The 16,488-nt window shown below is 41.1% G+C and overlaps 1 protein-coding gene across 1 annotated transcript in view; it reads right to left on the bottom strand.

Annotated features, from left to right (window-relative positions):
• PARP8 (poly(ADP-ribose) polymerase family member 8) overlaps positions 1 to 16,488 on the bottom strand; it is a 267,441-nt gene that overhangs the window by 77,143 nt on the left and 173,810 nt on the right. Inside the window, exons 9-10 of the mRNA XM_063454027.1 lie at positions 4,578 to 4,668; positions 3,634 to 3,700 (exon numbers count right to left, since the gene is read on the bottom strand). Coding sequence (XP_063310097.1) covers positions 3,634 to 3,700; positions 4,578 to 4,668 — 158 coding nt within the window. The remainder of the gene's footprint in view (positions 1 to 3,633; positions 3,701 to 4,577; positions 4,669 to 16,488) is intronic.

Below are 16,488 nucleotides of genomic sequence, written 5' to 3'. Positions count from 1 at the left end.
CATTAGCATCTGTATTAAAAATGTATCTGAAACAAATAAAAGCAGATTTAGCAGAACCAATTCAAAATATTGACAAGTCCAACACGGACTATGTTCTATTTAATGTGGTGGTAAAGAGTTAGGGGTACACGCATTCTTTGAATTTTACAGTTCATTTTAAATTTGTTTCCTATGATGTTTGTAGTGATTGAGAAAAAAGCTGAATGCGAAATCTAAACTGATTGAACAAGGCAAAACATTTTAATCTTGCAATTAAAAAAGAAAACACTATTTCCAAGCCTAGTTCTTTCTTAGAAACAGTTCCTTTGTACTATAGGTTATATGTGACTGTGTACCATTATTGTAAGAAATAAACAACGCCTGTGACATCATAGCTTCCTTAGTCGCCTGTAAGAAACTAGTTGCTATAAAGAGGTTTTCAAAATGCAGATAGCTAAACTGAAACAGCAGGATACCGAGGTTAACCTATGAAACTTGTATTCTCCGAACAGAAGGTCTATCACCTTCATTTTAGTGAGAAATGACACATGTTAACGAAAATTGACAGGGTTTATTCACTACAATGTAAATTGTTAGAATTTCAAAGTAAATTCCAGGACAAAAATGCTGTAATGCAACATTTTCCACTTTTGTCTGTAAATTCACTTTGATTTCATGTTAAGTTTCTTATAATTCACACTAAACAGTTATTCACCAAATAATAAATATTTGGAAATTCAAACTGAACTTAACAAGAAATTAACATTTTAGACTATAGAAAAACTGGAAAATGATCCATGCTGGCTGTTTTTGCAGTTAAACTGTTTAGCAATAAAATTTTAAAATCACCGTTAATTTAGTGAAAGTCACACTCGTGAATAACCCTGATGGTGAATAAACCTGCTAGTTTAAATTTGGAGCACAACTTTAATTATGAATTATCAATGCACACACTAATATTAAAGTAATATTGATTCAATACCAAAATACAAATTACTGTGGTGGGTCCTGACCATTGAGTGAGCAGCATACAGGCTAAGAGACATCCACAGCCTTACTGTAATTTTAAGCCTATTTCTCAACTACCCCTTCAATTTTCACGGCACTTGCCCTCATATACTACAGAGAGGTAAGCCTGGTGCCTGTTGAATGGAGTACCCTGGATTCCTGAGGTGGTCTTGGGTACCTTGGGTCATCCTGGTTCCCTCTAGACAAAATGCAATGAGGCAGCCAGCTTTTAAGTAGAAACCTAGTTTTTACTAAAAAGCTGACTGCCTCACTCCATTTTGGACCAAAGATTGAGCTGCTCAATATGGCTACCGCATGCAAACATGATGCCTCGACTCAGCAAGCACTCTCTCAGCCACACCGCCTGCAACCTTCCTCGGGTACACACACTCTTCCTTTACTCGAGGAGGGTTACAGACGGTGTGTCGGAGAGTGGCTCGAGAGGCTCACACCAGACATGTCTGCCTCTAAGAACCCAGCAACCACCCTGTTGTGCTCACCAAGGCTGGGAGGCCATGGGAGTTCATGCCCAGCACACCGTCCATGCAGGCAGAGTGTTGCTCAATTCAGGAGAAGACACCCTACTAGACATGCCTTGTGGTCAACATAAATGAGTGGTTTTTAAAGGTTAAACTTGATATACTTGCTTTTTAAACCTAGATTACTATGTAACTCTTGGTGCCATGGTTCCCCCCAGCTTTCCCAGCTACAATTACACTTAGCTTCCTCCATCAGCAATTTTGATCGAGATTGACAAACTGTTTTGTGATCCTTGACGATGAACGTGGATCTGTCTGCCTTGACATTACAGAAGCAAGCCTATATTGCCGCAGAAGTATAGGGCCCCAAAGACAACCTACAAAGCCCGAACACCAAACTAGAATCCTTAGTGTCTTTCAGAGACACTGCATCTAAACAAAATGCAGCACATGAAACCTTGTTATGCCACCTAACTCACAACTTTAACCTCATTTTGACAGAGACATAGAAATAGAATTTTAGACACTCTAAAGGAACCATTGGCAGCATGTCCAGGGATGTTATATGTTAACGTCTGAGGTTCAGGTTCAAGTAAAAATAATAAGATGGCACATACCACACTCAGCATTTGCCTCCAACAACAGGCCCTTATCTCCCTGTTGCAGGATGTCTCCTTGCAGCTAAGGGGCCTCCTGAACCCACTAAAATCTGCTCTCCAAATTGCATCCTTATACCCATGTAGAAAGGCCCTCGAACAGCTGGCATGAAGAAAAACCTGTCAGTACTACATATTATTTGGCTACCTGTTGGCATTATTCCACAATTAGAATTTATTTGCACCAAGTGCAAAGACAACCCTTGTGGCTATAGGAAAGGGGGAAAATTAGTAAATATAAATTACCCCGTAAAATAGGAAGTGCGAAGACTCCTCAATGTCTTCAAAACCATAAATATAGAACAATATAAAATGCACAACAAAATAACAGTAGTAAAAAGGCTCATCAAATCACCTAACGTCTTCCCAACCAGGAACAAGAATAACCATCAGGGTATGAAGTAGATTATAGAGTCCACAGTTAAAAGAATCAGCAAATGTAAAAATCCTGCCACTCTACGCGTTTCGTCTTAATGACTTAGTCAGGGGCTTGTGGCAACAATATTATTCCACAATTACCTTACCAGTCCTCGACCTGAATCGGCAACTCTCTGCCTGACACATCTGAATCAACTTCTAATCCCCTAATGGATGATGAACAAGTACTGTCCCACCTAGCTGTACTTAAGACAGTATTTTTTTTTTGTTATTATCCTGCAAAGTGGTTGTTTGGCTGATAATGATTTTGATGTGCTCCTTTTAATCTCCAGAAGGACATTTCAACTGGACACTAGTGTTTAATAGTTCAAAAGTTTAAAGGAACACTATAGTCACCTAAATTACTTTAGTTAAATAAAGCAGTTTTAGTGTATAGATCATTCCCCTGCAATTTCACTGCTCAATTCACAGTCATTTAGGAGTTAAATCACTTTGTTTCTGTTTATGCAGCACTAGCCACACCTCCCCTGGCTATGATTGACAGAGCCTGCATGGGAAAAAAAACTGGTTTTACTTTTAAACAGATGTAATTTACCTTAAATAATTGTATCTCAATCTCTAAATTGAACTTTAATCACATACAGGAGGCTCTTGCAGGGTCTAGCAAGCTATTAACATAGCAAGGGATAAGAAAATCTTAATTAAACAGAACTTGCAATAAAGAAAGCCTAAATAGGGCTCTCTTTACAGGAAGTGTTTATAGAAGGCTGTGCAAGTCACATGCAGGGAGGTGTGACTAGGGTTCATAAACAAAGGGATTTAACTCCTAAATGGCAGAGGATTGAGCAGTGAGGCTGCAGGGGCATGTTCTATACACCAAAACTGCTTCATTAAGCTAAAGTTGTTCAGGTGACTATAGTGTCCCTTTAACAATCTACTTGAAAATTACTAATTGTAAAGTAGCCTAGAGATTGCACTGAGCTTACCTCCCTTACTCTTTGTATGCTAATGCATGATCACATGATCTCAATATTGCATGTATTTTGTTATCTATTACTTACTTGCTTATCATGTTTTGTTTGAAAACTTAAATAATGTGATATTCAACTAAAACAATATTTGCAAATACTTACTTTTTCAGTTGATGTCCCAAACCAAATTTTTCCTTGGTGGAAATCTGAAACACATCAACAGTTGGCACTAGAGAGAAAAATAATTAAAAAAAGTCAAGACATTTTAGAAAATAAAATTTAGAAAATGTGACAATGTCTTAAAGTGTCATTCCTGGCATCCAAACGTTTGGCACAATGAGTAGGTTGGGTTACAACTAGTTATGTGTTGTCCTGTCCACCACTCCCTGTCAGAATATTTCCCTTTTAGATCCAAAAAACACTGCTGAAGATGTGTCTGTGAATTAATGTGATGATGTTACATGATAAAATTAAGTAATGTTTTTCACTATAACAACGGGTCTTTAGACTTGAAATTCAGATGTTGTCTATCTGCAGTAGAAAGCTGACAATTGAATTATAATTCCCAGAAACCATAGCTATGCCATAAAACAAAGGCTAAAGGTTCAGTGAGTAAGTGTATAATTGTTGGCTGAATCAATTCATGATGTGATGAGATTACTGTAGATGTTTCCCAAGCTTGAGATTTGCTTCAAACAAATGAACTTCTAATGTGAGTATCCTTTGTACACCATTATATTGATGTTCATGTTCTTCTTTATAAACATTTTTATTTCTTCACTACAAAGTCCTTTTCAGATAAAAACTATAGCATATCACTTTTTTAACATGCTATGCAAGCCCAATTCCAGCTATTTTACAGCTTAACTACTTTGGACTAAAATTGGACATTTTCTACAAAGCTTGGTTTGATGAATAAACTCAGTTATTTTATGGTTTTCTGCCATCTGTATATCCCGCCTTAGCCAGTATTCCAGGGTATCTTGCTCAGGATAAACAAAACAGGACAATCAGTTAGAAAGAAAAGCTAAATTAACAAAAAAAAAGCAACACCAATTTAAAGGTTTTTCAAATTAAAGTAGCAGATCTGCAAGAAATTCACTCACCTGGGCCATTTAAGTACTGTGTTAAAGAACAATGCAGACGCACCACAATAGGCTCTGTACGGATCACATCCCAAGCAACGGCAATCTCTTCCTGGTGAAGGACAAAGGAAGCGATATGTAGAATAAATCATATGGTGCACTTCGTATCCATTTATAGCTATCGTTTAAAACACAACGAATAGCATTTAAGCCGTTTGTCAGTGGTTATAAAAGTACAGCAATTCGAATAGAACTGCAAATTACTACAATCAAATTTAAAGGTAAGTATAGAGGAAGATATTGTAGGATATTTATCAAGAATGTCAAACCAACTAAAGTGGCATAAATATATATAATATTATGCAAGTGGATCATCTAGAACTTCATGGATCATGAAGAACTTGGTGAGAAAATATTGAGGAGTCTAAAGAGGAATTGTTTAATGCAGATGTGTCACTCGATGTATCAAGTTATGCTTTGTCTATGTGCAGTGCAATGCAAAAAAACTAAATAACACTATCACTATATTAAACTGGCAATCTGATAGAATTGAATAAACCACACACCATGTGAAAAATAAATAAAATGTATAATACACATGGCAGTGATAGAACTAAAATACGAGGGTAGGGGATCAGAATATTGTTTCATTTCTTTCTTTTGCTAACTTTTTTTTTTATTTACCATATTTACCAACATAAGGCACAGTGCAGGGAATTAAAGGAAGACCTAGAACAGGAGTCTCAGTGTGTCTGATTGATTTTGGTAAGAAAAAAAACAACAGTAAAGCAAACAAAAACACAGCAATCTCCAGGATCTCACAAGATAGCAAGTTGGCACAAAAGTCCTTTCTCTATACACTCTTGACTTCTCAATACATGGGAACCTGATAAATTCAAGTGGGCTGTGCTCCATTTCCAGTATGCCCAGTATCCGGTCAAACACGAGAGCCAAAGATTTGATACCTGGTAGTATCAATTCAGACTTTCATACATCTAAAGTTGTTAAATGAGAACTATTGACATTGAGATCAATAAACTCAAAGTTTTCAGTCTGGTTAAATAATTGATTACATTTAAGAATTTAAGTGAACTAGCTGATAGCACTATGAGCAAAATTGTTAATTTTTTAAGTTAGATTTCAAACTGTCCAGCCTCCTGCCTAACAAGCAGACCTCCGAATTTCATTAAGACAAGATATAAATGGAAAGAAAATGCAACACTTAGAAAAAATAATACTTTATTATTATTATTGCCATTTATATAGCGCCAACAGATTCCATAGCGCTTTACAATATTATAAGAGGGTGGATTTAACTATAACTAGGACAGTTACAAGAAAACTTATAGAAACGATAGGTTGTATAGGACTCTGCTCAAACAAGCTTACAGTCTATAGGAGGTGGGGTGTAAAACATAACAGGACAGGAAATAACAATCAAATAAGGTGGGAGTGAAGCAGAGCTGGAGGAGAGAGGAGAGTGCTTCCCTTTAGGAGAGTGCAAGAGACCGCTATGTGAGGTATAGGTTACTCAGGGAGGCCATAAGTTTTCCTAAAGAGATGGGTTTTAAGACACTTCTTAAATGATTGAAGACTAGGGGAGAGTAGGCACTAGGCAGGCTATTCCATAGGAAGGGAGCTGCCCGCGAGAAGTCCTGCAAGCGTGAGTTGGCTGTACGTGTGCGAGCAGCAGACAGGAGAAGGTCACGTGCAGAGCAGAGAGGCAGAGAAGGGGCATACCTATGGATCTGTGAAGAGATATAAGATGGGCTAGAATTGTTCAGTGCTTTATAGGTATGGGTTAGCACTTTGAATTGACTCCTATAGGATACAGGATGCCAATGTAAGGACTGACAGAGGGGTGAGGTGTCAGAGGACCAACTAGAGCGGAAAATCATTCTAGCTGCAGCATTCATTACAGACTGAAGCGTGGCAATACAGTTTTTGGGAAGACCTTTTAGGAGAGGGTTACAATAATCCATGTGGGAAATTACTAGAACATGGACAAGCTTCTTAGTAGCATCTTGCGCAAGAAAGGGGAGGATGTGGGCTATGTTTTTAAGATGGAATCTACAGGACTTGGTAACATGCTGGATGTGAGGATCAAAGGTGAGGCCAGAATCAAGTATGACACCAAGACAGCGCACTTGCAAGGATGTGGATACCACTAACTTGAAGGAAGAGCGAAAGAGGAGAATCAATATTAGGAGGAGGAAAGACAAGGAGCTCAGTTTTAGAGAGATTTAGTTTCAGAAAGCGGCAGGACATCCAGTCAGAGATGGAAGAAAGGCAAGCAGTGACACGTTGCAGGGCGGCAGGGGAGAAGTCCAGGGAGGAGAGATATATCTGGGTCTCATCAGTGTACAGGTGGTAGTGGAATCCAAATAATCTAATACGTTTGCCAAGAGAGGCAGTAAAAAGAGAAAATAGAAGGGGACCAAGGAAAGAGCCTTGGGGGACTCCAACCGAGACAGGACGAAGGGAGAAGGTATCATTAGTAAAGGAGTGTCAGGGTACCTGAGGTCTCTACCTCTGAGAGAGGTAGAGACTTAGAAGTTTATCCATCCAGAAGGGCTGTGTCCTTCGTCCCTCGCGGCTCTTCCGGTCATTTACACGCCGGCCGCGAGGGATCCACTTCCTTTTGTAACACGACGCCCAGCAGTCGACGTCATGACGCCAACCCGGACCGACCTGTCACTCAATTGTCTGGAGACTAATCAGGACTCGTCGGAGGCGTGTCCACTCTCCTGAGCCAGGGTATTTAACAGTGCTTCTTCCATTTGCTCATTGCCCTGTCGTGGTTCTAGCTTGTCTAGTCACCCAGCGCCCTTGTATTCCAGTTATCCTTTTGGTTCCGACCCGGCTTGTTTGTATTACTCTGCTTATCTCTATTACCCTTTGACCCGGCTTGTTCCTCGCTTACCTGTCTTCTCGTTCCCTCGACCTCGGCTTGTCTTTGACCATTCTCTATATCTCCGTACGTTAGTCCGGCCATTCTAAGGTCCGGTATACGTACCTTTCTACTGTCTTTACTCTGCGTGTTGGATCCCTGTCCCGATCCTGACATTACGACAGGGCCAATGGATCCTGCAAGTACAAACAGTCAGCTTGGTCCTTCCGATCCTAGGTTTGAAGCCATGGAACACAGAATGGATCAGATGGCCCTAGCACTACAGGCGTTATTATCTCATGCTAATAACCCACCAGAGGAGACGCGTACTACTTCTATTTCCCCTGTGAGTTCAGGCCTAGAGGTAGCCACTGTAGGTGCCTCTTCCCGTATTACCCCACCAGTACGTTATGGTGGTTCACCTGAGAAGTGTCGTGGTTTTTTAAACCAGATCAGTATCCACTTTGAATTACAACCTCGCTCCTATCCTACAGATAGGGCGAAGGTTGGATTTATTATCACCTTACTCATTGAGAGAGAGCTCTGAGATGGGCCAACCCATTATGGGAGAATGATAACCCGTTAGTATATAATTATAATGCCTTTGTAGCTGCCTTTATAAGAACTTTTGACCCCCCTGGTAGAAAGGTCAATGCAGCCAGATTACTTTTGCGCCTGAGACAAGAGAACCAAACACTTGTGGATTATGCACTAGAGTTCAGGTCTTTGGCGGCAGAAGTTAAGTGGAATGAGCAGGCTTATATAGATGTATTTTTGAACGGGCTATCAGATGTAATCCTTGACGAGGTTGCTACTAGAGAGCTTCCTGAAAATTTGGAGGATTTAATTTCGTTCATATCTCGCATTGATGAGCGTTTAAGAGAGAGACAGAACACTCGAGAGAGGAGCTTTAGACCTTCCTTTAAATTAGCTACCGCATTTCAAAGTCCTGATTCCACTACCTCACTGTTTCCTGAACCTATGCAGATAGGCAATACTCGCCTCTCAGAAGAGGAGAGACAGTACAGGAGAAGGGAGGGATTGTGTATGTATTGTGGAGTCAGAGGTCACTTACGCCTGAATTGTCCTAATCGCTCGGGAAACGCCCGCACCTAAGTTTCTCTAGAGGACAGGCCTTGGGTGTTTCTATTTTGTCCTCTACTCATAACTATAAAGATCACAGGCTTCTGCTACCAGTTTCTTTAACTTGGGAGAAGGGAGTACTAAAGACCATGGCTTTGATAGATTCCGGAGCTGCTGAGAATTTTATCGACCAGGCCTTTGCTACTAAACACACTATCCCATCCCAGTTAAGGGATACACCCTTGGCCGTTGAGGCCATAGATGGTAGACCTTTACTTGAGCCTGTTATCTATCGTGAAACCATACCCGTTAACTTAACTGTTGGTATCTTACACGAGGAGAACTTATCGCTTATGCTTATTTCGTCCCCTTCTGTTCCCATAGTCCTGGGTTACCCATGGTTAAAGAGACATAACCCTATTATTGATTGGGAGTTAGGGGAGATACTCTCATGGGGCCAGGGTTGCCAGGAGAGGTGTTTACGGAGGGTTTCTCCATTGGGTGTAATTAACACACCAGGTAGTTCTACCCAGTCTACAGATTTACAGATACCGCCTCTGTACCTGGATTTAAAAGCAGTATTCGACAAAAGGAATGCTGATACTCTACCTCCACACAGGACTTTTGACTGTAAAATTAATCTGCTACCTGGTACCATGCCTCCGAGGGGTAATGTATATCCTCTATCCACCAAAGAGAATTCAGTTCTAGAGGAATATATTCGGGAGAATCTAGACAAGGGGTTCATTAGATCTTCTTCTCCTGCCGGGGCTGTTTTTTTTTTGTTAAAAAGAAGGATGGTTCCCTAAGACCTTGCATTGATTACCGAGGTTTGAATAAAATAACCATCAGAAATGCCTATCCGATCCCCTTGATTACCGAGCTGTTTGATCGCCTAAAGGGTTCTAAAATTTTCACCAAGTTGGATCTCAGAGGGGCATATAACTTGGTGAGAATCCAGCAAGCACACGAGTGGATGACAGCGTTCAATACCCGTTATGGGCATTATGAATACACGGTCATGCCTTTTGGTCTTTGTAACGCACCGGCAGTATTTCAGGATTTGATTAATGAAGTTCTTAGGGAATTTCAACATGATTGTGTTATTGTGTACCTGGACGACATACTTATACACTCTAGGGAGATTGAGACCCACCACAGACAAGTCAGAAAGGTATTACACAAACTTCTTCAACATGGGTTATACTGCAAATTGGAGAAATGTAGTTTTGACCAGTCTCAGGTAGACTTTCTTGGATACGTGATTTCTGGGGAAGGCTTTAAGATGGATCCCGACAAACTCCAGTCTATCTTAGATTGGCCATTGCCTAAGGGACTCAAGGCTATTCAGAGGTTTATTGGTTTCTCCAATTATTATAGGCGCTTCATTAAGGGATACTCTTCTATTATTGCGCCTATTACCAATATGACCAGACAGGGGGCTGACACTAAGACTTGGTCTACTGAAGCTCTCGTTGCTTTCAAGACTCTCAAGGAACTTTTTGCCTCTGCTCCAATTTTAGTCCACCCTGACACGACTCTGCCGTTCCTACTCGAGGTCGATGCCTCTGAGACAGGCGTAGGTGCTGTTCTGTCACAAAGGTTGGGGGTGGACAAACCACTACACCCTTGTGGTTTTTTTTCCAAGAAACTGTCTGGCCCGGAGAGCAGGTATGACATCGGTGATAGGGAATTATTAGCGGTCATTATGGCTTTAAAGGAGTGGAGACATTTATTGGAGGGGACCTTACATCCTGTTACCATTTTAACGGATCACAAGAACTTGTCCTATATTGGGGAGGCTAAGCGACTGTCCTCCAGACAAGCTCGTTGGTCCTTATTCCTGACCCACTTCAATTATGTACTTACTTATAGACCTGGTTCTAAGAACTCTAAAGCCGATGCTTTGTCCCGCCAATATGAACCTTCTACTATATCTGAACCTGTTCTTGCCTCTATAGTTCCGAAATGCAATATTATCGCTAACACGAATCTCAGGATTCACTCTCCGTTACTTGCCGAGATCTTAAAGCTGCAACATCTAGCCCCTAAACAGACTCCCAGGGGGTCGACATTTCGTTCCTCCTGCTCTTCAACTGGAACTGTTACAATGTTTCCACAACAGCAAGGTGGCTGGACATCCTGGCATTCGCAAGACGTGCGCTTTGATCTCTAAAGACTTCTGGTGGCCTGCTTTACGTAGGGATATCAAAGATTTCATCGGTGCGTGTGAGGTTTGTACTAAGACCAAGCAACCTCATACGCTTCCATGTGGATTTCTGCATCCCTTAGAGGTTCCAGAGAAGCCCTGGTCCTGCTTGGCTATGGACTTTGTCGATTTACCTATATCTAAAAAACAGACTGTTATCCTCACCGTGGTTGACAGATTCACCAAGATTGCTCACTTCGTTCCTCTGCCTAAACTTCCATCTTCTCCCGAGTTGGCAGAGATATTCGCAAGGGAGATTTTTCGTTTACATGGGATACCCTCCCAAATTGTATCTGACAGAGGTTCCCAATTTGTTTCTCGTTTTTGGAGATCCTTCTGCTCTCAACTGGGTATCAAATTGAATTTCTCTTCCGCCTATCATCCTCAGTCTAACGGAGCTGCTGAACGCACCAACCAAAAGATTGAACAATATTTACGTTGTTTTGTTTCCGAACACCAGGACGATTGGGTCGGTTTGATTCCTTGGGCGGAGTTCGCGCACAACAATCTCGTTTGTGATTCTACTCATTCAAGCCCCTTCTTCATGAATTATGGCTTTCATCCATCCATTCTTCCCTCGGTTTCTCCTTCCCAAGGGGTACCGTCGGTTGATGTTCATGTTGCCAATTTGAGGAAGTTGTGGGATCAGACTCGACAAATTCTTCTGCACAATTCTATGCTGGTTAAGAAACACGCTGATAAACGTAGAAGGGCGGCTCCGGTTTTTGTTCCAGGCGATAGAGTATGGTTAAGTACTAGAAACATTCGTTTAAAAGTGCCTTCCATGAAGTTCGCTCCTCGCTATATTGGACCTTACAGGGTCCTGACTAGAATTAACCCAGTTGCGTATCGTCTAGCTCTCCCATCTGCCTTACGCATCCCTAACTCCTTTCACGTTTCATTGCTGAAACCGCTAGTCTGCAACAGATTTTCCTCCACGGTATCCTCTCCTCGCTCTGTTCAGGTGGAGGGTCAGGAGGAGTATGAGGTCAACTCTATCATCGATTCTCGAATATCCCGGGGGAGGGTACAGTATCTGGTCGACTGGAAAGGATATGGTCCTGAGGAGAGGAGTTGGGTACCTCAAGAGGATGTTCATGCTCCTCGCCTCCGCAGGGCGTTTCACTCCCGCTTCCCATCTCGTCCCGGTTCCTTCCGCCCGGTGAGCGTATCTGAGAGGGGGGGTACTGTCAGGGTACCTGAGGTCTCTACCTCTGAGAGAGGTAGAGACTTAGAAGTTTATCCGTCCAGAAGGGCTGTGCGAGGGATCCACTTCCTTTTGTAACACGACGCCCAGCAGTCGACGTCATGACGCCAACCCGGACCGACCTGTCACTCAATTGTCTGGAGACTAATCAGGACTCGTCGGAGGCGTGTCCACTCTCCTGAGCCAGGGTATTTAACAGTGCTTCTTCCATTTGCTCATTGCCCTGTCGTGGTTCTAGCTTGTCTAGTCACCCAGCACTCTTGTATTCCAGTTATCCTTTTGGTTCCGACCCGGCTTGTTTGTATTACTCTGCTTATCTCTATTACCCTTTGACCCGGCTTGTTCCTCGCTTACCTGTCTTCTCGTTCCCTCAACCTCGGCTTGTCTTTGACCATTCTCTATATCTCCGTACGTTAGTCCGGCCATTCTAAGGTCCGGTATACGTACCTTTCTACTGTCTGTACTCTGCGTGTTGGATCCCTGTCCCGATCCTGACAAGGAGACACTGAATGAGTGTTGGGAGAGATAAGAGGAAAACCATGAGAGGACAGAGTCACAGAGACCGCGTGATTGAAAAGTTTGAAGAAGGAGAGCATGATCAACGGTGTCAAAGGCAGAAGAGAAGTCAAGAAGAATTAGTATGGAGTAGTGGCCTTTGGATTTAGCTGAGATTATGTTGTTAGTAACTTTGGTAAGAGCAGTCTCAGTAGAGTGGAGGGGGAGGAAGCCAGATTGAAGAGGGTCAAGGAGATAGCTGGAATTGAGGAAGTGAGACATACGGGTAAAAACAAGTCTTTCCAGAAGCTTTGAGGAAAAAGGGAGCAGAGATATGGGGCGGTAGTTAGAGGTGGAGGACGGGTCGAGAGATGTTTTTTTTCAGTATAGGTACTACAGTGGCATGTTTAAGGTCAGCAGGGACAATGCCAGAACAGAGAGAGCAGTTGAAGAAGTATGTTTAGGAAGGCACAAGACAAGGGGAGAGAGATCTGATAAGGTGAGATGGGACTTTAAATATGTGATTTCCAAATAAAATTAATGAGTTTAGTTTTTACCATTATTATCTTGCTACTTTATATGCTTTCTATACATGCATGCTTAGTTAGCTTGAGTATGTTAAAATGATCAGAGCACGATGTTCGGACCCCATTGTCAAATTTCCGTCTGCTGTTAAGGAACACTCCAAGCACCATAATCACTACAGATCATTATAGTTGTTACAGTGCCTGAGCACCGCTCCGCCTTAAGAAGTGAAACAGTTTTTTTAATGATTTGGCTTTTTACCTGAGACCTGCTGGGCACTGCTCCCCAACTCCACTACTAACACTGGATGGTTAGAAATTCCTAAGCAGAAATTTCAATAAGCTCTCCTGAGTGAAGCACTGCAATGCACTAGCTTAAGGGACACCCTCATCTACATGCATGCCTCCAAACTGTCCCGATTTTGGTGGGACAGCCCCAAATTTATGAACTGCCGTCCCAACTTTAGTTCCCTGCTGACTACACCATCATTTGTTATAAACTGAGATATGTCATATAATGCATTAAAATAATCCTCTTCTCAAAACTCTTCTTCATGAATCCCTACACAGACTGAGAACATCCCATAACCCCCATTCCTAAACAACATGTTTTTTTGGTTTGACAATACAGATATTTATTTTGTCATCATGCCAATAAAGCTCATTTCAGAGAGAGAGCGGATATATAATTCAGAGCTTAATATCACAAAAAAAATATTATGCAGTATATTACCTGCTTGGAATCTATAAAATAGCAGAAAGTACATTCATTAAATCCAATGTATTTTTAAAAGTATTCTGTACGTGTGGTTGAAGTTTAAGCCATAGGTTTTCAGCTTTCAAAAATGAGGTTAATTCAGGCCATATGTTTTCATGAACACAACAACAACAGAAGATTTTTTGTAATTTGTGATGTGTAGTACACACAGCTTAGAGATGCATATATGCTTATATAATACGCATGCAGCAACAGTATTATATGACTGTAAAATGCGCATTCACCACAACCATCTAGTGACCCCAGGATGCTAGACAAAATTGCAATGCTTTTGGCTCATACTGATCAAGTAGTAAATTAAATGTTACTCCGACTATCACTGCTAATTACTGTCATTTAGCTAATTACTTTATGCCTAATGTAATGATTTTTCTTAGAAGTTGGTCTTTATGTAGCCATAAAATAATCAATAGAATCTTCTAGTCTTGTAAATGAATTATAAAAATATACCAGAATTGATTACTTTCTTAAAGTGGACTCATCGCCTTGGAAAAAGTTCAACCTACAATTAATCATCAATACCAGATATCCCTATTTATTTCATCCCATTTATTTATTTTTTTTCTACCATATTCTATGCTTTTGACGAGAGCTTATTTGCCTTTGAAATTTCAGAAGCAGACATGAAGTAAACTTGGAACAGGTAAATTAATACAGTATTAACATGCAGAAAGCATTTTGAGGAGGCAAAATAATAATAATCATATAATCTCCTTTTAGTATTGTTTCCAAGTCAATAAATAGGAGAAAGTCATAGGGGGTAAAAAGTTGAAGAATATATGTTGGAAATTAGGTTTACACGTATGGTAGACGGAAGGGATGGTCACCAGGAAGTGCAGTGTAGGTAAGTCTATTTTACACTTACGATAATTAGTTGGAATATTACAAGCGGGAAGGATAGTCTAAGCTACAACTTGGAAGAGGTAGTAAACTTTTTGGCCTTTGCATTAATCATTATGAAATGCTGATTTTGTAGTCTTCAATGGTAACTTCAAATCTCTCAATAGATACGGAGGCTCCAGCTTGTTTAATATTTGTAGAGCTGAGCATTGAAATTTTTTTTTTTTTACTTTATCAAATAAGTTTGTACCATCATATTTATTCCAAGATATTGAGTAACCATTGATGATTGCCCTTTTGTGATGTTCTGGACGAGGGTCTAAAGACACCAGTAACTCCATCCATTGGGGAGTGAGTTTTCTATTGATAACTATTTTATTATCTTGTCGTGTTACTCCATAAAATTTAAGTACTAAATTAAGGTGAAACTGGTGCATTGTGTGAATGTATTTGTTGCTTGATTTAGGCGCCCTCAGCGCTGATGACCTCTCCACCCACTCCGACGTCAGCTCCCCCGTCCGACGTCACTGGAGCCGAATGTGCATTCAAAGTGTCCATAGGAAAGCATTTCTCAATGCTTTCCTATGGATGCTCTGCGCGATGGAGGTGAAATATGCCTCCAGCGTCGCAGATGCGCCTCTAGTGGCTGTCTGGACGGTTAAAACCTGAGGGACCTGGCACCCAGACCACTTCATTGAGCTGAAGTGGTCTGGGTGACTATAGTGTCCCTTTAAATAGAATATGAAGGGGGAATTATGTTGAGGAGAAGACAGGTGGCATCAGAGATGGATTCTCGGTTCTGTCATCTGGGTGTTGTGCATGGTGACTGAGTGTTGTGTTTAGTGGCTGCATGTTATGTGTGTGGAGGAGACTTGAGAGCTATAACTGGGGGGATGTTGAGTGTGCCTGTGGCTGAGTGGTGTTTGTGTAGAGTCTGAGTGTGTGTGTTTGCCCCTCCTGCATTCCTTTCCTTGTGGTTTAGTGTGGGGACCATTGTGGTCTTCACCAAAATCAGTGCAGACCACTTTAAGAGTTCCCTTATGGTGCACTGCTCAGCTAATGATGCTGAGGAAATGTAATAGAGCCTTTGAACGGTCTGCACCATTGTCAGGTCTTATGCGACTAAGTATTGGGTTGCAGTGCAAGGTAAGGAGATCGTTTTGAGTAATCCCTTAATGAGTGATTTTATATATGTCCTTGAAAGGTTGATCTTCCTGGGAATATTTGAAAATTAGGAAAGAGTTTGGAATTGAAGGTAGAACATTTATATAGTCAATACGTTTCTGAATAGTAGACATGATGATCGTCGTGCATCTGAAACAAAACAGTATGCTTTTTCACAAGTTTCCTCATTTAGAAAAACAACCTGGTAGCATTAAAGTACTAATTTCATGTATAATGGTCTTGCTTATAATGTATATTAAAATGTCACGCCAATCAAACAAACATTTAGTGTGTAAGTTTAATATTAGTGCAGTACAGCATATCAGCTCCAAGAATGTCATGATCCAATTACTTGCAGCTGAATTATTTCCATTGGGATTTACCTTTGCACATACTTGTGTCAGAGTTCTATGCATGCGTGCCTACAGTATGGGATTACGATGCCCATCTGTGCATCTTGTTATGCATAGTTTTATTGCATCTCTGTAACATACCCACAGCTGAACAGACATCAGCTCCTGATATCTGCCAAACACAGAGTTAAGAAACTCTGCAGATGGTGAAGAATGATTCATTGCGCCAACAAACTGTTTCCATCCTTTCAGTCTAATGGCAAAAAGCATTAAAACACTCAGCTGACGCTTGCCATATTATTTGGTGATCCAGGGCTTGTGTGCAGCTGCTCGGCTATATAAACTCATTTCACAAAGCTCCTGGCAACTTACAGTGCTTCCAAAGGCAA

The sequence above is a fragment of the Pelobates fuscus genome, chromosome 5, assembly GCF_036172605.1.
Source record: "Pelobates fuscus isolate aPelFus1 chromosome 5, aPelFus1.pri, whole genome shotgun sequence".
Classification (NCBI taxonomy): Eukaryota; Metazoa; Chordata; class Amphibia; order Anura; family Pelobatidae; genus Pelobates; species Pelobates fuscus.
The sequence above is the reverse complement of the archived record's forward strand: the minus strand, read 5'-3'. Positions and strand labels throughout refer to the sequence as shown.